We start from the raw sequence: 23,711 nt of genomic DNA, 5'->3' as shown, positions 1-23,711 counted from the left end.
TGAAAGATAATTTTTAAGGAATCCGAGTGGACCAACCTCTCCACGATGGAGCACCAGAAAAAGAAGTACAAAAGTGGGAAAAGTCGGAGGGAAACCGCGGTAATATATAATCTGTAGTTTAAAAGAAGTTCGGGTTATCTTATGGTTAAATAGTAGAAATGAAATTAGGGAATAAAACTGCCTTATTATTGTGTTATTACGCAATACAGTCTGCATCTGTACACTGCTACATGTACATGTAATGATGTATCTGTACACTACTGTCAACCAAAATTTTAAATTCTCCACTGTGACTCCACCGAAGTAAAAACCAGGATAAAATTCCCCAATTTTAATAGTTTTCAATAATTTTTCTCTGTCCTTTACAGAAATGGTATTAAACTACATAATAACCATTAAATATATCTTGGCATAAAGACATGATTCCCACAATTACTCATAAATGTCTTTAAGATCTCTTGTCTAGGCAACATTTGTTTTTACTATTTCTAAAACTTCAATAAGTTCTGATGGAGTGTTTTGCCTTTACCATGTTGACAAAAGTTTTTCAAGTATCAGTATGATGATCGTTTAGACAAATTTCTATACATTTAAGAGCGACCTTTGCTCACTTATGACATCAGAAATTCCTTAATTTACAATTTTAGGAATCAAAAGAGTTTTTTAGTTATCTTAAAAAGTGAAAAAAGTTATAACATTTATAATTCAAAGTTGATACTCCACACATCGGCATGGATTTTTTTGCCAACCAAAAACATATCACAGGTGCATGTAAATGATGACATCACCGCGAACTCTTCTATAAACAAATACACTGTAAACATGGTAAATTTATTATTATACCAACAATGTTTGGCCTGACCTGAGTATGGAATTTTTTTTAAAAATTAAATGATGCTTTTAATTTCACCACTAACATTTCATTACATTGAAGTAGACAGTTTGTAAATTCATCTACATTGTATCTTATTGGAAGAAAATGTGATTATCAGCATGCCAACCTGGTAAGAACTGTAAAAAAATCCACTAATGGAGGGTTACTTATTAAGTGATTGATGATAAAAAAATCTTGATATTGGTAACTTCAATCAGAAAGTTTTATTAAGTTTTTAATTACCAATACATAACAATGTATTGAAGAGATCTTTGAATAAATTATATTTGAGATACACTGTAATTGAGATTGTCATACATTTGTAGAACAGAAGCGAACTCTTTTTTTTTGTTAACAAAGCAAAGGCATCTACACTGGTCTGACTGGTTTTATTGTAAGGTCAACAGTTATGACATGCATTAATGGAAAAGGAAACAATTGATGGCTATAGAGTCTATAGACTGTATGTGTCCTATTGGTTTTACTTCAGCATCTTAAAATACCCTCTTTTCAAAGATTGAGCCCTTATATTGTACTTAATTATCTAGCTGATTTACTGTATAAAAATTTGTTAAATTGCAAATTAATCTTTGTCAACTTTGCTCTCATAAATAATAATTTCTTGCATCTTTGTCCTCATGTAGTTAAAAATTTATTCTAAATTTCTACTACTGAGCGGTTGGACATTTTAAAAGGAAGTTAGGAAAGAAGAGTGTAGATAAAAAAAAATATTAGGGACAGAAACAGTTTACCGGTTAATCGTCTAAGATACCAAATATCGAGTACCAAAACACTACTCAGTTATCCATACATGTTATGAATTTTTAGATTTTATTTTACTGTTATTTTCAACGGATCATATAATATCCAAACACTGTTATCTAATTAAGACATGCAAAGTTATTTGACCAGATGCTTATTAAAAGTTTTAAATAGTTCTCAAAACATATAATTAAGAAATGGAAGTCAAAAGGAAATTTGGATTAATTCAAGACGACACCAAATTACATGTACCAATACCGGTACATACATGTATTTAAAGTGTTGGAAGTATTAGGATGTATTGTATGGTTAAGCCAATGTTATACAATGTTCTCTTGAATCCTCATGCTTTCATGGATTTTAATGAAACTTAGCACTTTCTTGATCCTAATGAACATGATGAAATCTAGAATCTTTGGTCAAAGGTCAAGTTTACACTGTCTGATTTTTACATGGGAGAGATGGTATACTTCCCTTGTTATATTTGCATACAAGTTGATGCAAACGTGTACATGTACAGGTTTTTTTTACAGGTCCAAGGCACCAATGACAGTTCTATTGTCAGCAAATGTTCCATGGCATCCGTTGGATATTTTGATGATGACTTCCTACATGAGTTTGTATCTAAGACAGCTAAAAGATCTCCTCTAATAAATAGGTAAGTGCACATACAGGTAGTAATGATTAACAAGTGACATTTTTTTGCAGTAAGGCCCATAATAGAGTGATTCAAACAGTAAAATAAATAAGTTGAATGAGTTGTACAGGATTAGAAATCAGAAATTTGCCCAACTGGTCAAGTGGGCAAGTATTGCAGAAATTGAATTGGCCTATAGTGAAATTTACCTGCCCTCATGGTTTGTTATACAGAAATACATTCAGAGATAAAAATTAGCAGTCACCAAGTAGCCCATGCTACTAGATTTTGAGCTGGGCTTCCAAACATTTGGGTAAAATTCAGTTGAATATCTAGAAAAAATTAAACAAAAATATAGTCTGGGTTACCAGCTTGTATTTCCTAATCTTTACCCCTGACATTAAAAAATTAGGTGGCCCAGTGAAGTGGATAAGGTCTTTTTGACTTACTCTCCTGTCATGAAATATTCTTGCTGTGTCCCAGAAGAAGAGTGCTCATTTGGAACTTGATGTACAGTACAGTACTACATGTTAATGTACAGTACACTGTATATACCATAGAAGTAGTGATCAAGAGAACCAAGATTCTAGTGGAAATGAAAAGAATGTAATACAGGGACAAAGACCAGACATGGAAAATAGACACACACAACAAAGAACATGAAATTACCATAATAATATGTACAAAGGAAAAAAAAGTAAACACGGAACTCAGACTCCACCAAAAATTGGGAGCATGGACCAAATCCCTCAGTAGGGTAAATGTCCTCTGCTTTTCTAGAAACACTTGCCGAGTTGTTCATAAAAAGTAAAGTCTGGGGTAGAGGAATGATGAAACATGGGAGGTAAATCAAATTTCAAGAAAATGTTTAATTAATTTAATAATAAAATGTGTATTAAAGAATTGATTTAAAATTGATTAGATTGATTGTCCTTAAACCAATTCAATCAGTAATTTTTGATATTGTTTTACATGTACTTTACAGGGGTTATTATATCAGAGCTACTGCTGTTGATTTCATTCTTAAGAAGTTTTTATCCTCCCACACTACTAAGAAACAGGTAAGTCACTTGGATTGATTCATCATACATTCTGGTGTAGTTGTGTAGACAAAAATTATGACATTGAATATGAAAAAAAATATTATGCATGTTACATGATGTACTGTATGTTGATTTGGAGTAAACATTGCCTTTAAATGTGGGCACCATGTGTTTTACCATACTTTCATTTCACTCTTACAAGTAGCTCTAGCAATATCCCTTAAGTAGTAATCCAGCTAAGAATCATGCAAGATGTGATTCATGGGTAAAAAGCCTACATATTTTTATTTTTGATATTTTGTTTAAAATGGTTTAGTAAACAAAAATTAACATTTGGTTTTTCATATAACCCATGCTCATAGGAGATAAAAATTGTATAGAATGCACTGCACATTGTGGGAAACCACCACTCGCCAGCTCGCAAATACGAGTAGATGTGTATTTTGGCGAGTTCTCATTAGCTTACACTCATCAATTTGGTGGCTGTCATTTGATTGGCAAGTTCCAAGGAAAGTTAACCAGCCAACAGGTTATTTAGTAAAACATCCCTCAACATCATACATTAAAAATATGTTTCCTACATTTTAAGAAGTTAAGCTTGAATATGTCAAGTGAATTTTGGCATGATATGCACAATTTTATTGACTTGAAAAGCATTGTTTACGATCTGCCATTTTAATTTTCGGTAAACGGGATGTACTAAAACCTACGCGACGGTCCCAATCTCATATTAGTATTCAAACAACATTATCTTGGTAATTTAAGATATGTTACCTTGCAAATTAGTTGTTTAGTGTCAAAATAAAAATGAACAAGAAGCAAATGATAAACATTTTCTTGTATCATGATGATCAATCTGTTGAAATATAATTTTGTTTTTAAAATACGAGTTCAGAAATGGAGTACTCATTTTGTTACTGTAAAGTACATAAAAAACTTCAATGGGAGGAAATATTCGAAAATGGAAAAATGTTTGATAAATTTAAAAACAAATGAAAAGATAGTTATAGGAAGAAAAAGATAGGAAATGATGGTCAAATCCAAGAGAAAACAGATGTTAGTGCAGACAAAAAAAAACAAACAAAATTGGCTAGTTGAATTTCTATTTGGCTAGCAAGATCAATATTCCACTACTGGCACTAGCCAGAATGGCAAGTTGGGGAAAAATGGTTTCCCACACTGCTGTAGAATTTGAAAGTAAGGGAGATAACTCTGTAAATGACACTAAAATACAATAGAATCTATTAGATTTCCAATGTTGATTAACTCCTAAGAGCAGGTGGATTTGAATGAATAATTACATATTTCATAATATAGACCCATAAAACAACTTAATTACAAAAATAAAAATATGTAGCCTTTTTTGGAATATATCACATTTTCCAGATTTTGCATGATTCTTACAAAGACAGCTACTTAAGTTTTGTACATTTCCTGATTAGTATGAGTTCTCCATAGAAGTTGGGAATATTTTATACTTAACCTATGACGTAAACAAATGCTTATCAAAGATTTTAGATGCGACTGACCATCTATTTCAAGAAGATAATGAATGACTTTCATATCTTAGAAAAGCTATGCTTTGATTTTGATATTAAGCTCTTACAGATCATGTCCCTTTCATGTTCTACCGATATGAGAATTTACATGTACAATGCTCAATTAATTAAGGCCTTATACTGTACTGTGACAACAAATTTTTGATAAATGTGATTTTTGAATAAAATGAAAATTCAGAAGCAAAGAATAAACAATGAAATTGACAGCAAATATTGATTAAAGAATTATACAAATGATAAAAAAGCAGCGAATTTAATGCATTTAACCTAACAAAATGAAATCAATTTGGCAGAGGTCAATATATTGGGATACATTTCTACCAACATTTTAATAATAAAACAAAAATATTTTTCATTGCAGGATAAAAACAATATCAGGGTATTGATAAAAGCTATGTCCTCTGCCAAATACGCATACATGCTATATTTTTTGGGTTTTTTTTTAAACCCTGATATTGTGCATGTATATGTAATTGAATATTTTTTAGATTCTGTCACTTGGAGCAGGCTTTGATTCAGCTTATTTTAGACTGAAAGCCAAGGGATTTCTAGAAGACATTGTGTTTTATGAGGTTAGTCAGGTTAATCAAATGTTCTTGTAGGAATATAGGATCAATATATATTTAAATGTACAGTTAAAAATAAACAGAGATTTCAAGCACCAAAAAGAATTTTTACTATTAATGGAAGAGTAATCAAGGGAACCAAGACCATAGCGGTAATCAAAAGAATGTAATCCAGGGACAAAGACCAGACATGGAAAACCAACATACACAACAAAGAACATAAAGTAACCAAGATCATACATACAAAGTAACAAAAGCAAATGAGCAACTCCACTAAAAACTGGGAATATGGACCAGGTGTACTGGTAGGGTAAGCGTTCTCTCCGAATCAGGTAATCTATTTTGCTCACTTTAGTAAAAGTTATTTTGACCAGTATTGCTGCACTATGAAAATATTTCTCTTCATTTAAGGAATTACTGTCTCAGTCATGTGGTACACAAATAAATCTGGTCAAAGGTAATGTGATAAGAGATGTAAACTGAAAAAAAAATTAATATAGTTTATTAAGTACAAAGTAATATCATAACTTCATTAATTATCAATTTCGTTATGACAAAATTTTTGTGTTAAAAGAGTAAAAAAATCATACTTTACCTGGAACATAAGATAATGGGTTATTTTTTTGGTACTTTAGATAGATTTCAGTGATGTTGTTAGGAGGAAACATGCGGTAATACTAACTAAGCAGAAATTACAGGACCTTATACCTGGGTATAGTGGACAGAACAAGAATGCTGATCCTCTAGTAGGTAAGCTCATGTTAAAGTAATTTTTTCTGCATTTTTAAATCTCACAAGACCTCTATAGTAAAATTCTTACTGGAACATTTATTTAAAATCATATCAGCAGCTAATTTTAAAAAGTTGCAAGTTATGGCATCACAATTTTCTGTTGTTACGTCATTACTTACAGTTGACTTTGTGAAATGGAGGCCAGAATGTCGATAATGTTTTGAAAATTTAGATAGAAGCTGTCTTCACTTACTATTGAGTAATGCATTATAAAAATGTGCCACATATGATAATCATATGTTTCTGAATACTTGATAATCATGTGATAATCATATGTAAACTGAAATATATGTTACACTAAAACTACTAAGTCTTTACCTTTTCATACATTCAACATTTCCTTTTCAGTTCTCCATTTTGCAAAGGATCATTCTTGTATACATACTTTTAAAAGTCTCATTGATATATGATATTGAGAATTAAGAATGGATTCACAAAGTTTCTGTTGACATTAAACTCAATTATAATCAACTCTTATCTATGATTTAAAAGATCGGAAGCAAAGAAGCCTCAATGGTTTTAGGGTAGGATGCTTCCCTGGATTGCATGAAGTTATTGATTCATTTTTTGGTCAAATCATACTAAAAACTTTTGGTGACTGCTTGTCCCTCAAGCATGCAGCAAAGTCTGAATGAGTTGTCAAAGTGGGGATGACATGCATTCCTGGGGGTTGTTGCTTCTGTGGGTTAGGAAATAATGTAAGTTGATGCGAATTAAAAATATTTTAGTCATTCATGTACATGTATAATAGTATTTTTTATCTTAACTTGTGTAGATTTCAGACTGTAAATGATGTTTGATTAAGAGTTGCTGCTCAAAGCAATTTTTCTTACTGTAGATATGAAAGTGTGATAGGAAGTCAATATTAAGTAGCTGTCTTTGTAAGAATCATTCAAATTCGGTAATATGTCAAACACCCCAATAAAGACTACATATTTTTATTTTTGTAATTAAGTTGTTTTATGGGTGCATATTATGAATTGTATAACTATTCATTTCAATCTGCCTGCTCTAAGGAGATAATCAACCTTAAAAATCCAATAGATTCTATTGTATTTAAGTGTCATTTACAGAGTTACCTCCCTTAATTTTGAAATTACTGTGCATTCTATATACTTTTTCAAGAACATGGGACGTATGAAAAATGCAATGTTAATTTCTGTTAACTGTGGTAATTCAATCACAATATCAAAAAATAAAAATATGTATGATTTCCAACCATATATCACATTTTGCATGATTCTTAGCTGGAGTGCTACTTAAGATATGAAAGGGCATTCTTTGAACTTAGTTCCTCTTATATCCTCAACAGAGATAGATACCCCTGGCTACAAGTTACTTGGAGTTGATCTGACACAACACAATGTGCTGGAAGCACTGTTAAAAGCTTTAGGTGTAGACTTTGATGCCCCAACATTACTATTGTCTGAATGTGTTTTAACATACATGACCAAACGATGGTGAGTATAAACCATATTATACCCGCACTCAGGAGAAGAGGGGTATACTGTTTTACACTTGTCAGTGTGTCCATCTGCAGCAATTTTTTTCATTGCACTTTTCTCAGCAACTACTCATCACAGCAACTAGAAATTCAGACACATTCTTTTTGTTGGTACAATGTATGCCTTATTGTAAGATTGATTTTTGGAAGAATTTGACAACTTCCTGTTAACCAAGGACTATGTTTATTTACTTATATTGCGGTTAAAAGTGGGGGTATCACTAATGAGCCATTGCTAAAAAATATCTTGTTTTCACATAAACTTATTTTCAAGTTTCAAGATATCAGTCAAATTTCTACAAGTATAGTGGTTTAAACCCCACACTGTGGTCAAAATTCAAACTATTGATGGCCAAGTTTATATATATATATATATATATATTGAATATATCGGATAACTGATAACCTTCTTCAGCATAAAACTCACAAAGTTCAAGATCGAGACAGATTGAGAAGCTGAATCATGTATGCTGTGGGTGATTGTACCTTTATCAAAAGCACACATAAGCAAATGATAAGGAGCCTGAATGAAATTAACAAAGGGGGTCTTTATCAAAATTAAAAATAAAAATTAACTGTGGAAAATAATTTTTAAAAAAGTCAAAATATAGTAGTACGGCGTATTGATGTATAGCATATAGTGCTGTACCAGCCTTAGACCAAGACCTAAAAATGGATTATTTTTTCTCGTTTATTCCATCTGGAGAAGTTGTTTGTAATTTCTTCATCCAAAAGCTTTCCCGAGACACTCTTTTACATTTTGACCAGTTTTTATTATGTTCTATGATCCTTACAACAAGAATGTGGAGATCTTCCTGGCTGTGTCTGGCAGATCTAAGATGGCGACTAAGAGGGAGGTCTGGTTTGCATTTGTAATCACTGCGATGACCATTCATACGCCTGTTGAAAGGTTGTTCTGTTTCGCCAACATACTGCATACCACATTGGCACTGGGGAAGGTATATGTTATTTTCGGTTTTGCAAGTCACATCGCAAAAAATGGTAAATTCCTTTCTAGTGCAGTAGCTTTTGAACGTTTTTGTGTGCAGTATCTGGGCACAGGTCATACATTTTTTATTTCCACATGGTTGACACTCAAGACATTCAAAAACATTTTAAGCTCTCCAAGCTCTTTCCTGGGGCCCTGTTCCTGGCATTCCGTAGACCTAGAAGCCTAAGAGATGCCCTAGTAAGACCAGAGATTTCATCGCAGCCCAACTATAATACAACGGGCCAGTTTCAACCATGTGGAGGTAAAAGATGTAAGACCTGTACCCAGATACTGCACACAAAAACGTTCAAAAGCAACTGCACTGGAAAGGAATTTACCACTTTTGGCGACGTGACTTGCAAAACCCAATCTGATTAAAACTAGATCTTGTAATTTGTCCACTACGAATGCGCGAACGTAGTGGACAAATTACAAGATCTAGTTTTAATTAGATTGTGCAAAACCAAAAGTACCATGTACCTTCTCCAGTGCTGATGTGGTATGCAGTACGCAGTATGCAGACTACAAATGCAAACCAGACCTCCCTCTTAGTCGCCATCTTAGATCCGCCGGACACACCCAGGAAGATCTCCACAACATTGTTGTTACGATCATAGAACATAATAAAAACTGGTCAAAATGTAAAAGAGTGTCTCGGGAAAGCTTTTGGGTGAAGAAATTACAAACAACTTCTCCAGTTGGAGTAAACGAGAGAGAAAAAATAATTCATTTTTAGGTCTTGATCTAAGGCTGGTACAGCACTACATGCTATACATCAATACACCGTACTGCTATATTTTGACTTTTTTAAATTGTTTTCCACAGTTAATTTTTATTTTTAATTTCATTTTTAATATCATTTGCTTATGTGTGCCTTTGATAAAGGTACAATCACCCACAACATACGTGATTCAGCTTCTGAATATGTTTTTATCTTGAATTTTGTGAGTTTTATGCTCATAAAGTTTTATGAGTTTTATGCTGAAGAAGGATATCAGTTATCTGAAATATTCAATGTAAATTTTACCATCTTCTGGTGATGTTAAACATATTTAGATGTTTATTTAATTTATTGTTATGTTTTGCATCGTTTTTAACGATCCATCACCCCATAGGAGTGATTGATGACTTTTATTTAGATGATTATATAGATATATATATACATAGTTCGGATATTCTTCTAATAAATGCTGAAAAAATTATAATTGTTGTAAATGCTGATCTAGAGTACTGAAGGAATGGGTTAATGACAAAGGTCACCAGTCGCCATTATTGTTTTTATTTTACCAAAGGAAAGGTGAAACTCTTTGTCATACATGCATTTAATTATCATATGATTTTAGTAAAGAATATCTCTTACATACATGTTGCTCACCATCAGTCAGTTGTGTTTATTTTATTCTAGGTTTAAAATCAATATTAAAATAATTTTGAATGCATAAACAGATTTTTAGGGAGTACTGTAAATCACAATGGCAAACTTAAAGAATACCATATATGAAATGTTAAGCCACACATGCAGGCCCCTGTTTTTTGTTACAAAAAAATCTAAGTTTGTGATTGCATAGGTAAACGTTTGCACTGGAAACAGGTTAAACCACTATATTTAATAGTATAATTACCACTGTTTTAAGATATTTTCCACTTGCCTCAGGTGATGGGAAAGTGGAATTCTAGAACACTGGTTAAGAAGATAGATACATGTAGTTACTGTATCTGTATGTCTTTGATATTTCAGTTCTTCTAAAGTGATACAATGGGCTGCAGAGACATTTACTAACTCAACATTTGTGTTATATGAACAGGTATGTTTACTAAGTTTTTGGGGGAAAGGGGGGGTTCAAACCCATTTTGATAGAACAACTTAATTTTTTATTTTTATGTATTTTTTTTTCAATTTTAGATATGTGACCATCAGATATGTCCAAAACTGATTAAAAAGGTTGGATTAGTTCTTATGTCCTTCAGTTCTTTAATACATTGTCAAATATGGTTTGAAATAGACGTGTTATGATTATGTGGTTGACTTTTAGTGTGTTCCCTACAGCTTTTAAAAAGAGCAAGGTATTTCAGGTAAAAATGGCACTCTGGCATAATGGAGGCAAATTTGAAGTCACATCATGCAAGCTTTGATGTTTTTTTTAGGATGATAGGCAGTGGAAACTATCTGTAGGGAACACTATTGTTTTTATGCATAACCTGAACAAATAGTAAAAACAATCATTATAGATATGAAATTTAAACACAATTTATATTGACAGATATAAGTTCTTTTTTATTGATGATATTGTAAAGGTATACTTATCTCTTTTAGATAAACCCAGATGATGCCTTTGGGTTATTTATGCAGAACCACTTTAAGACTATAGGGTCTGCCCTGAAGTGTATAAATGCTTATCCTTCAATGGCTTCCCAGTTAGACAGATTCAAATCAATGGTAAGGCCTTGAAAAGAATTAATCGTGTTTCAGCTAACTCTTCCAACCCTAATGTTTGTGCCTTCCCTAAAGTTTTTTGGGCCATGTTTTGACAAGCACTTGACAAAGTCTGAATATGTCTCCAAAACAAACCAGCCAAGTACTTCTGAAAAAAAAAATTGCCTATCGGTACCTACTGACCTTAGTTTTTAAAGCATATTAGAGGAAAAATGGCAATTTTTCTTTGCCTTAGGAGTAGATCCCTTGTAGAGAGCATTTTAGAGCTGCTCCTTAAAAGAAATGTATGAAGCACAGGGGAAGGAACTTTTTTAATTTATTTATGGGTGGTTGTCAAAATGCTGGACAAATTGAATGGAATACATAAACTTAACTTAAAACTGCCTCTTTGGATGACTTACCGTAGTACCTTCTGTTTTAATAATGTTAAAACAAAATTATCAAACTGACAAAATCTAGGCAGAGGGCAAAAGGAATAGTAAAAGGGAAATTCCATATAATGACAAATAATAACTTCAGGACAAAAACCAGCAAATTTGAAACCACAGTAATGATGCAGCCATTTAGACTGCTGATATATTCTTACTCTGTATAATTGGATTCAACTATTTATAGAATAATAATCTGTGACTGGGCTCTGGGAGCAGTTAACAGTGTTTCTACAATCATAGCTGTCTAGAAATTTCAATGTCCTTATTTCCTGGTTGTAGAGATATGATAGTCAAATGTTTGAGGTTTTAAATTGACATAATTCTAATCATAAGATTCTTCATGCTTACAGCCATTTTTGATTGGTCGAGAACTTCTTCAGATCGTTCATACATGCATGAACACTGGTCAGATTGAAACCGATATGGCCACCATGTAGTATTGGAATGATGCCTTTTAAAAAGGAATTAAAAAGATGAAAAATATATTTTAATTTTCTGCAAGGAATTATTAAATGAATGCTTTACACCTACTACTGGAACTACTACGTGTGCAAGGGAATGTGTGTATTGAAGCATAAACATAAACACAGTGTATCAATATACATGTATCTGACTCAGGCTCTCAGAGGGGAATTATGATTGCCGGATAGAATTATAAGGATTAAACAAATATTTTCAGTCGTTCATGCATGTATGAACGATGGAAAATACCTGTTTAATCCTATATAATAAAGAGGATAAGAATGAGAGTAAATCACATTTTTACATATATTCCCTGCTTCTTGGAATCCCAAATATTACTATTTTTTTTTATTTTGATCTGTTAACAATAAATATTCAAAGCTACCTGCATCTACTACATTAACTAAATTACACATTAATGCACAATAATGAAAACAAACCTGTCCAATTTGTTTTGTAGGGCTGGGAGGAGTGTGAGGCTCTGGATATGAATCAGTTCTACAACAATTTAGTGTGCAGTGAGGAGAGAGCTAGAGTCGAACACCTAGAACCTTTTGATGAGTATGAAGAATGGCATCTCAAATGTTATCATTATATGATACTATGTGCTTATAACGGCTTCTGTCAACCATTACTGAAAGGTAGGCCTAAATAGAATTTTTTTTTTTTTAATGAACATTGAAAACAATATTTTTAAGAAATAAGGTACATCAATAGTGTGATGAACATTTGCATTTTTCTCATGATGTGCATGTACATTTGTGAATTTTAACATGTGCACTAATGAGCTAATAAAGATGGCATATGGTTATGAAAAAGTTGCAATTTTGTCAAAGAAAATAAACAAAACTGCATGTACGCTTTATAAATATCATTGAATTTAGCCATGATTGTTAATGATGATAAGACATGTAGGTAATGAATGAGTCACCAGCTCATGTTTCATTTTTATTTACAAAATGATTTTCATTCCACTTCTTTCTATGGAATAAAGGCCTGAAATTCTTAAAACAGGTAAATTGTGAGGAGTTAACTACATAGATATTTATGCATTGCAGTTCAAAAATGCAATGAACAATGTAAAAACGTCTTCATTGCTTGATTGAAAATTAAATGGTAAAAATTTTAAATGCCTCCCTCTCTCATTCATTTTCATGCCAAATGGTCTGAGAAGTAATAAATTAATTTTAAATGGTCTGTCTTTTATTTTTAGGTATTGACCAGTCAGTAGCATCAGCCACTAACAAACAGACGTCAAGTTTAATAAGTATAAAACCCATTCCTAATGTAATGCCCCTGATGAGGATTGGACATGCTAGTATGATAATTGGTGACGTTATCATAACCATTGGAGGATTTGGTGAAGAAGGCGGAAAACATCAACGGTTGTCTTCTGTAACAGTGACAGACATAAAATCATTCAATTCTAAAGTTTTACATTTAGAGGTTGATCTTAAAACAACAGAAAGTAAGTCTAAAATTTTGTCTTATCCTAAGGCCAAAAATCAGCTCTTAAGGAAACAAAAAAAAATTTTTATTTCAGATTAGGTTCATAAATCATTACTGTTAATTCTGAAATTATTGTGAAAAATGTGACTGAATTAAAATTAAAATAGGCAAAACTCTAATTATGAAATTTTTAACATAACTGACATGAAAATTTACTCACAATCACAAGAATAAAAATAGAATTATAGACATAAATGACACAATCACAATTATCAATAATGGACACAATAATTTCTGAATTTACAGTATTTACATGTGAATTAGGCCATACCAAAAAAATGCCTAGGTCCTCAGGCCACTTTTTAAAAAAAATTGATGCGTGAGGGAGGTTTTTTTTTTTTTTATCAAAAGCAAGTTTTCTTTTTTTACAAGACATTTCATCTAATTGAACAACTTTGTAAACGTACAGGATGTTGAGAAATTTAATAAAATTCTCCATGGCAATATAACTTTACTGGAATATGAGATGCGTCATGAAATAAGAGACATCTCTCCCCCACGAGAAAAGAGACAAACCTTTGTTTTTAATGATCAATGTTAAATAAGAGCATCATTCCTGTCATACTTTTTGCCTTTCTGTCAAGTGTGCAGACGATTCTGTTAACTAATTAAAAGTTGATTACGGACTGGATATGAAAATTTCTGCAATGCATGAGGGTTTTTAGGGATGCGGCAGGGTCTGCATATATTTTTTTTTAGCCTTAGTTAAATTGAAAGTTATATGAAAATGAAAAGCAGAATTTATCAGTTTCCATAAGAAATATACTTCAAAAGAAAAAAGGAGGTTATATAATGTTAAAAATTTCTCAAAACCCTAGTCATGACAAATGCATAACAACTGTCTATTGCAATCATAGTTTTACATGATAAAAACACAGCTACAGTTTTCTTATTTTTTTATGGTAGAGTATAAGCTTTCATTTAATCTTCCTATACATACATGTACTTTTACATGATGTTCTTTTTTGCAAGCTTTTTAAAAAATATATTAAAGATTAATTTGATCAAGATTTGACCATGTTATGTTACAGTTGGAAGACTTCGACACACATTATGTCCACTGAAGGATGGCTCCATTATCATGGTTGGGGGTAGGATGTCTCCAATCTATCCATGTAACCAACTCTTGAGACTTAAAATCACAAGGGGAGATAATTCGCAAAATTTTGACATACAGGGAGATAATTCCAACAGTACTGTTGCACAAAATTCAACTAATTGTTCAAATTGTGGAAAAGTTAATTCCCAAGATGGATTGCAAGTGACTTTGAATAGTACATCTTGTTTGTCAAACAATGTTATATTGAATTCTCATGGTCCAAAAAATGAGGTTACGAACTCCAGACAATCTGTTACTGAAATAGAGAATATCAATTTAGAAAATGTCACTTTGTCAGATTCAAGAACTTCAAACTGTCAACTTAATGTAGAAAAGGACAAAAATGAGACAAAAATTGATGGTGAAAATTCAGTCAGTGGTGTTAATGATTCAAATAGAATGTTAGATAGAAATAGTGAAGAACAGGATTATAGAATTAATGAAGAGGATTCGAATTGTGGTAACTCTGGAGCTGCTAATCATCTAGGCCCATTTATTCAGTCAATTGATTGTGATTTGATTCAACAGACTGGTGAAATTCCTGTTCCAAGGTGGCGACATACTTCAACTGTGTGCAATAAGTCAGGTACCAGTCCTTACTATTTTGAATACTGTGAACATATTAAATTTCGCAGTTGCTAATTTTCGTAGATTTTGTCAATCGACCATAATTGCAGGTATCAATTTTCAATGTTTAAAAAATGATAAGTGTTATATAGTGTTAAAAAACAATTTGGCGAGTATGTTTTTTTGCCTATCAGTCCGCTGCGAAAATAGCAAAAAATTAATACATGTACAGTACTTATTACTGTTTAACAAGAAGGTGATTTTCAACGTAATTTTCTGAAGGAAAAAATCCATTATTAGTTTGGGATGTATGGTGGGGGGACTGCTGTTCAACATTGTCCATGCAATAACTTGAAAAGTATTTGGCAGATTCTTTTTAAGTATGGATTTGTAAGTTAGATTTTGATAAATATGACTTTTGTTGTTTCAGAGTGTTGGCCATATTAGTCTGTTCAGGAAAATTTGATTTGCTGTCAATTTGTCAACCTCTTGTTCAATAATGCAATAATTTTACCATAATTATTTAGATGAGAATTTAAGCTATAATTAAATAGGATTTTCCTCTAAATCTCAATAAAAGTACATGTATTTGTATTTATGTGAAAACGACAGCAATGAAATCATGTAATAATTGATGAGTTTTAAAATCATGCATTCAACAAAATGAGAGAAAAATGAAATAGATTTTATAAGCTTTTGGGAGCATTCCAATTAAGACAGTTGCTTGTTAAATGTCGATCTTTCGATTTTATAGGAACAGAGGTGATATTTGTATATGGAGGTAGAAATGAGAAACAGTTGGCTTTAGATTGCAGCTATTTCCTTGAACCAGCTACTGGTAAATGGACTAAGGTTGGTGATATTGTGCTCGTTTTATATTGCATTATAAACATAGGTTACACACAAACACTATTTTCATAAATTTTGCTACTTGATAAAGCAGGGCACTTTGGATCCGCCTATGATAAACAACAACTTCTCTAGAAACACCTGCCAAGTTGCTCATAACATGTCACGTCTAAGGTACTGTAAAAGTACTAATTTTTTGGGGGGTTCTATTTTTCTCTATTTTCGCGGTGGACAAAAAAGCACGAAAAATAGTACACTCGAAATTGATTTTCAATGCTAAATAACATCAATTTTGAATCCACAAAAATTGATGCGCACGAATATGCTCAATCAACATAATCCATCAAAATGAGCCACCGCGACAATTGATATCGTTTACACAGTAGATGATGGAAGCTATGACATGGGAAACATATGTTCAGATGGATACGCCATATCTTGATGATGACCATTACTATTAATTTACCATGGTTCTAGTTAAACAGATTGAGCTTGGAATATTAGTACCTGAAGTCCTTATTGGATATCAGCATGGCTGTATACTTTTGCTTATGTAGGTACATGTATATAGCAGTGAGTTATATAGTGTCCTGTGGTACTTCTGTGATCCTATTATATATACTTACACTTTTGTAGGTACATGTATATAGCAGTGGGTTATGTAGTGTCAAGTGGTAATTCTGTGATCCTATTATATATACATACACTTTTGTAGGTACATGTATATAGCAGTGGGTTATGTAGTGTCCAGTGGTACTTCTGTGATCCTATTATATATACATACACTTTTGTAGGTACATGTATATAGCAGTGGGTTATGTAGTGTCCAGTGGTACTTCTGTGATCTTATTATATATACATACACTTTTGTAGGTACATGTATATAGCAGTGAGTTATATAGTGTCCTGTGGTACTTCTGTGATCCTATTATATATACTTACACTTTTGTAGGTACATGTATATAGCAGTGGGTTATGTAGTGTCAAGTGGTAATTCTGTGATCCTATTATATATACATACACTTTTGTAGGTACATGTATATAGCAGTGGGTTATGTAGTGTCCAGTGGTACTTCTGTGATCCTATTATATATACATACACTTTTGTAGGTACATGTATATAGCAGTGGGTTATGTAGTGTCCAGTGGTACTTCTGTGATCTTATTATATATACATACACTTTTGTAGGTACATGTATATAGCAGTGAGTTATATAGTGTCCTGTGGTACTTCTGTGATCCTATTATATATACTTACACTTTTGTAGGTACATGTATATAGCAGTGGGTTATGTAGTGTCCAGTGGTACTTCTGTGATCCTATTATATATACATACACTTTTGTAGGTACATGTATATAGCAGTGGGTTATGTAGTGTCCAGTGGTACTTCTGTGATCCTATTATATATACTTACACTTTTGTAGGTACATGTATATAGCAGTGGGTTATGTAGTGTCCAGTGGTACTTCTGTGATCCTATTATATATACATACACTTTTGTAGGTACATGTATATAGCAGTGGGTTATGTAGTGTCCAGTGGTACTTCTGTGATCTTATTATATATACATACACTTTTGTAGGTACATGTATATAGCAGTGAGTTATATAGTGTCCTGTGGTACTTCTGTGATCCTATTATATATACTTACACTTTTGTAGGTACATGTATATAGCAGTGGGTTATGTAGTGTCAAGTGGTAATTCTGTGATCCTATTATATATACATACACTTTTGTAGGTACATGTATATAGCAGTGGGTTATGTAGTGTCCAGTGGTACTTCTGTGATCCTATTATATATACTTACACTTTTGTAGGTACATGTATATAGCAGTGGGTTATGTAGTGTCCAGTGGTACTTCTGTGATCCTATTATATATACATACACTTTTGTAGGTACATGTATATAGCAGTGGGTTATGTAGTGTCCAGTGGTACTTCTGTGATCTTATTATATATACATACACTTTTGTAGGTACATGTATATAGCAGTGAGTTATATAGTGTCCTGTGGTACTTCTGTGATCCTATTATATATACTTACACTTTTGTAGGTACATGTATATAGCAGTGGGTTATGTAGTGTCAAGTGGTAATTCTGTGATCCTATTATATATACATACACTTTTGTAGGTACATGTATATAGCAGTGGGTTATGTAGTGTCCAGTGGTACTTCTGTGATCCTATTATATATACTTACACTTTTGTAGGTACATGTATATAGCAGTGGGTTATGTAGTGTCCAGTGGTACTTCTGTGATCCTATTATATATACATACACTTTTGTAGGTACATGTATATAGCAGTGGGTTATGTAGTGTCCAGTGGTACTTCTGTGATCTTATTATATATACATACACTTTTGTAGGTACATGTATATAGCAGTGAGTTATATAGTGTCCTGTGGTATTCTGTGATCCTATTATATATACTTACACTTTTGTAGGTACATGTATATAGCAGTGGGTTATGTAGTGTCAAGTGGTAATTCTGTGATCCTATTATATATACATACACTTTTGTAGGTACATGTATATAGCAGTGGGTTATGTAGTGTCCAGTGGTACTTCTGTGATCCTATTATATATACTTACACTTTTGTAGGTACATGTATATAGCAGTGGGTTATGTAGTGTCCAGTGGTACTTCTGTGATCCTATTATATATACATACACTTTTGTAGGTACATGTATATAGCAGTGGGTTATGTAGTGTCCAGTGGTACTTCTGTGATCTTATTATATATACATACACTTTTGTAGGTACATGTATATAGCAGTGGGTTATATAGTGTCCAGTGGTACTTCTGTGATCCTATCATATATACTTACACTTTTGTAGGTACATGTATATAGCAGTGGGTTTTATAGTGTCCAGTGGTACTTCTGTGATCCTATTATAGATATTTATTTATATCTTTGTAGGTATATAGTAGTGGTTCAAATCCAGGGTATAGACAATCACATTCAGTTTCTGCATGGAACAATTACATTATATTAGCTGGTGGACTAGATTCTGACCTACGACCTTTGAACTCAGTGTATATGTTGGATATTGATACATTAGTATGGAAGGAACTCCTGCTGAAAGGAGATTTTCAGCCCAGGTATTTTACAGTGAAAACTTCATGAGATCAGTAGATCTGATGTAACTACAGTGAAATCTGCCAAAACTTATAGGAGAAGACTATGTTATTCTGCAAGTCATAAATATCGAAACTAATCTGTTAAATGTTCATGAAAATTTAGATTGAAAAGTAATAATTTCCTTTTCTTAATTAATTAATCGCAATTTATAATTAGAGAATTAGAATTTCTGACCCCTATTGGTGCCACCGTTATCGGTTGTGATGTCACAAAGTCGGTTTGTAAAGTGAAAGTAAAGAGGTAATTGATTGCGATGTCCAAAGAAAGTGCAAATTTGGGACTTTTCACCTATAATTTGAACCCAAAATATTCAGAAGAGATTGAGGCACAACGTGTCAGCAAATGTCGGACAACAATTCACAAACAACTGGATTTTCAGCTAGAAGACTAGTATGTCTGAGGATAATCTAATGCTAATGCCTACTTCGTGTTGCCAGTAAAAAAACTTTATGAATATTTCTTTTGATCATTTGTGCAATCATAAGTGTGTTTTGGTGATTCAAAAAACAGAATCGTAGAAATATTTACAGAATATTCTTTTTTCACATATTTATATGCAGTACTTGTATCAGTTCCAAAACAACTTAGTGACGTCACAGGCTAATCGGAATCTATAAATCAATAAAGTCTACTTATGATCTTCCTTCAGATAGAAGAGTTCTATAAGATAGCTATCCACATATATTTCAAAGATTTCAAATTTTGTATAGCCTTGTGCATTTTACAAAAGCCCATTTTGCATTTAAGTTTAATTTTTTTTGTTTGCATGGGTATGATTTTTCATAAGAGCCTAACTTAATGCAAAGGTGGTCTTTCCCTTTAACTTGTTTCGAATTTTAATTTGGTTCACTTTGGACAGGTGCTCTGTATAATAATGTTCAAATTATATTTAAACATATGTAATAGGGCTTTAAGAGGTGTCTGGTTAAGACATGTTTTCAGAATATAGAGTGTTAAAGCTTATGCTCATTAATATTTTTTTTACTTGCAGATATGCACACACAGCACAAATTATAGACAATCAGCTTGTTCTGATAGGTGGAGTAAATATGAACCATCAGACACTAGGGGTCGCTGTCATTTGTTTGCTGTCAGGAGCATGTGCAGAATATCAACTTCCTGTATGTATTAAACTGAAGATAACACTAAAGTTTTTATTTTATTTAACTTTGGAGTTCAGGTTTATTTCTGGTATTAGTATTAATTCTGCAGTAGAAATATGTTTAAAACCTGAACACCGACTTTTGTCGCTACCCATATTATGAATTTCATAAACTAAGGCAAAAAAAAATAATGTGCCTGTATTGCTACCCTACTCATTTTATGGCTATTTTTGCTCAAGCACTGTTATAGTCAAGATTGTTTCTCCATTATCTCAATGCAATCTGTTTTTAAAAAATAAGATAAAAAATCCCTAATTGCATACCCTGTTTTTTTTTTTTTTTTTTGGCTGGTAGCAAGAAACAAGACCATTAATTTTTGGCCTAATGACAGTTGATTAGAGTTCTCCCAGTTTGCATTAATTGGAAACAATTTCTAAAAATGTCAGTAATGTTTCCCTTATATTACTAGTGTTCTCATGACCACTTGCTAAATTTTTTCATTATTTAGTATTCTTCAAGTTTGATTTTGAGCAAAACTATAAGTGACACACTTTAGTTATAATAAATATTAAGAGACCTTCCTTACAAATTATTCAAATATTTGATTATCCCCCTTCTTATATTACAGTCTGCTGATATGAAATTCCTGGTGATGCTCCAGCAACATCAGATGTGTTACCTTGGTAATGGACAATTTGTGATTCTTGGTGGTGGTGGAAATTGTTTCTCGTTTGGAACACATCTGAATAGATCTCCATTTATAATTGATGTAAACAAATGTCTTCAGCATTTCAATGCAATTCAATCCTAGTGTTTTATAAAATAGAACATTGAAATAAAAATGCTTACCCTGTAATATTACAGGCCTCATCCTTGTTTCATAAAGAATCTTAAATTGAGATTTTTGTCTAATCCTTGAATGCTTCCTGAAGTTTTTTTTTACAAGTGATGTATGTGGTCTAAATTTGAGTTGAGGAAGGATTTGATCACAATTGAACTAATATTTATGAAACTAGGGTCCAGTTTCTTAAAACATCTCAAATTGAGATGTTCCACAAATCCTTCCTCAACTCAAATTTCAACCAATCAGGTCATTTCAATGACTTGAAGTTGAGGATTTTAGGAAAAAAAATACAGAACTTGAGGAAATTCTCACCTTGAGATTTATTTTTTTATGAAATCCAGGCCTGGCCCAAAACTGTTTCTATTTTAATGCCAATTTGAACACGATGTGATATTCAGGCTTTAACTTATAATTTATAGGGTTAATTTTATTATTATCTATTGTTGTAAATGTATCTTATTTTCTTTATTTTCTTTTTTATTTTTTCCCCCAATTAACAGTATAAAGATGAATTAGTTAATTTGTAGGTAAATAATGTTTTGTTGTTTTATTTCCCTTTTTGACATTGATTGCAGTATATACATGTACAGTGTTTTCAGAAGATCTATTTACCAATTATGAGAGTGTCCTCATCTTATTATATAGGTAGCAGTATTTTATCAAATGTTCCCAGTGTAGTAAAATTTCATGATTCACACTGTGAAATAAATTCAGTAATTTCACTCGGACTTTCTCCTGCCAAAAAGGCACAACTTCGATATCAGTCCCTCAATCACAGAATTTAAAATTCAGGTTGGAAATATCGCTAATTTTATGAAGAAAATCTATAAAATAAATAGGATAATCAATTGGTTATTGTGAATAACCAAAATATGATCACTCATGCCAAGAATGCTTGAGGATTTAATTTGTGTGCGGAACAAGTCGCACATACTCGTTAAATCTAGGCATTCTTCGGCACTCATGATAATATTTTGGTTTTTCACTCTTTCCAAGTAATTATCCTATTATAATTTTTTTTTATGTGGCTGTTTTATGTTTTGGACACCACTATTTTAAATACAATGCAAGTTTTAAGATAGAAACTTCAATTTAATATATGGTAATAAATGTGTGCCAACAATACTTAAGTTTTTGTAAGAATCTGGCAAAATGGGAAAGATCTGAAACATGCATGTCAAAAACCCACTTTTCTGAAAGTATATAATTTCACACAAGGATGCTTTCTCTATTTGATATTACCATTATTTGATCTCTGCATCGCTTGATTTGCTCAAAAAGTCAATAGAATGTTAGAAAAATCAGGTTTTTGATAGAGTTATCTGTCCTTGAAATGTTAATTTTCAGTGCATTTCAATGAAATTATAACTAAATTTTCCAATGCGATATGGAAAATCTTGTCTTTTTTCCTTGATTCTGATGGTGCAAATAGTCAAATTAAACTTTCAAAATGGTTGTTACTTTTTTTTTTAACCCACTGCCTGATTCTTACAGAGACTGAAACATAAGTGAGATTATACAATGTAAGAAACATATGGCATTCTGATTTGGGTATTTTATCTTGGTTCATGTCTGTTTTATTTAAAATGAAGAAAATCAAAATGGAATCTTGTTTTTGTTTTCATTGGTTCTCTAAATATAGCAGATCCTACAACAATGTTTTGCCAACATCAATAATTCTCTTGATAAGGTCAGTTTTCTATCCTAAACATTGTAAGTGAAGATCTAAGCGAGCATGCTTACAATACCCCACACACCCTCATTTGCACTTTTTTGTAAGTTGTTCAGTCCCTCATTGAAACACGGTCTTGCCTGACCAATTTCAGTGAAAATCAATCCTATCCAAGCTTTTATTGCTGCTAAAAATTCAACAAACTTGAAGGAATTCCATTAAAAAATGGATGTGCTTTCCAAGCTACTAGCCTAAATCCCTGATTTTTTAACCAAGCCCCTTCCCTAAAAAGAATTATTTCCCCTTAGAATTATTTCCATTAAAAACAATCCCATCGAGGCTTCTACTAACCAAATCAGTAATCAAGTAGAGGCTCAACAGACATGAAATCCCATCCCATAATATTGGACCCATATTGAAGTTGTGAACCCAATATCTAGCAGTATGATCTATTGTTGCTGAGAAAAATGTTTTCACTGCCCGCCCAACTGAAATTCAACATTCTATAGCCATTTAGGCCAAAAATGGAGGCCCTATCCAGGCGATAAGATGTTTTGACAAATTGATGGAAGGACAGAAAGAGAGACAGATGGGTCAATAACAATATTATAGTATTATTGTGTAAGGTTATTCATATTGGCTTAGTTATTGGTCTGAGTCTAGCCATATTGGACTGAGGCGTAGCCAAAGTCCAATATTTCTAGCCAAGGTTCAATAACACAGAAAATATGGAAAAAACTTGTACCTTTATTGACTAACTAGTCCAATACGCTAGGCCAATATGGATTTCAACCCGTCCAATATGAGGTATTGGACGGGTAAAAGCCGTATTGAACAGCTAAATCCCATATTGGAGGGCTA

At 32.4% G+C, this 23,711-nt stretch overlaps 1 protein-coding gene across 1 annotated transcript; it reads left to right on the top strand.

The window, feature by feature from the left end:
* The first annotated feature begins 17 nt into the window (after nucleotides 1-17).
* LOC148602793 (tRNA wybutosine-synthesizing protein 4-like) lies at nucleotides 18-22,785 on the top strand. The gene is made up of 15 exons (XM_088554072.1): nucleotides 18-99; nucleotides 2,170-2,294; nucleotides 3,259-3,334; nucleotides 5,364-5,447; nucleotides 6,077-6,191; nucleotides 7,546-7,693; nucleotides 10,467-10,533; nucleotides 11,043-11,165; nucleotides 12,516-12,696; nucleotides 13,269-13,523; nucleotides 14,596-15,249; nucleotides 15,985-16,082; nucleotides 19,010-19,191; nucleotides 20,223-20,352; nucleotides 20,963-22,785. The coding sequence occupies exons 1-15, from the start codon at nucleotides 46-48 to the stop codon at nucleotides 21,143-21,145; spliced, it is 2,475 nt and encodes an 824-aa protein (XP_088410198.1). The 5' UTR covers nucleotides 18-45; the 3' UTR covers nucleotides 21,146-22,785.
* Nucleotides 22,786-23,711: the final 926 nt, after the last annotated feature.

The sequence above is a fragment of the Perna viridis genome, chromosome 11, assembly GCF_037379345.1.
Source record: "Perna viridis isolate PV_CMFRI_1.1 ecotype Kerala chromosome 11, ASM3737934v1, whole genome shotgun sequence".
NCBI lineage: Eukaryota > Metazoa > Mollusca > Bivalvia > Mytilida > Mytilidae > Perna > Perna viridis.
This window is presented reverse-complemented; position numbering and strand designations above follow the sequence as displayed.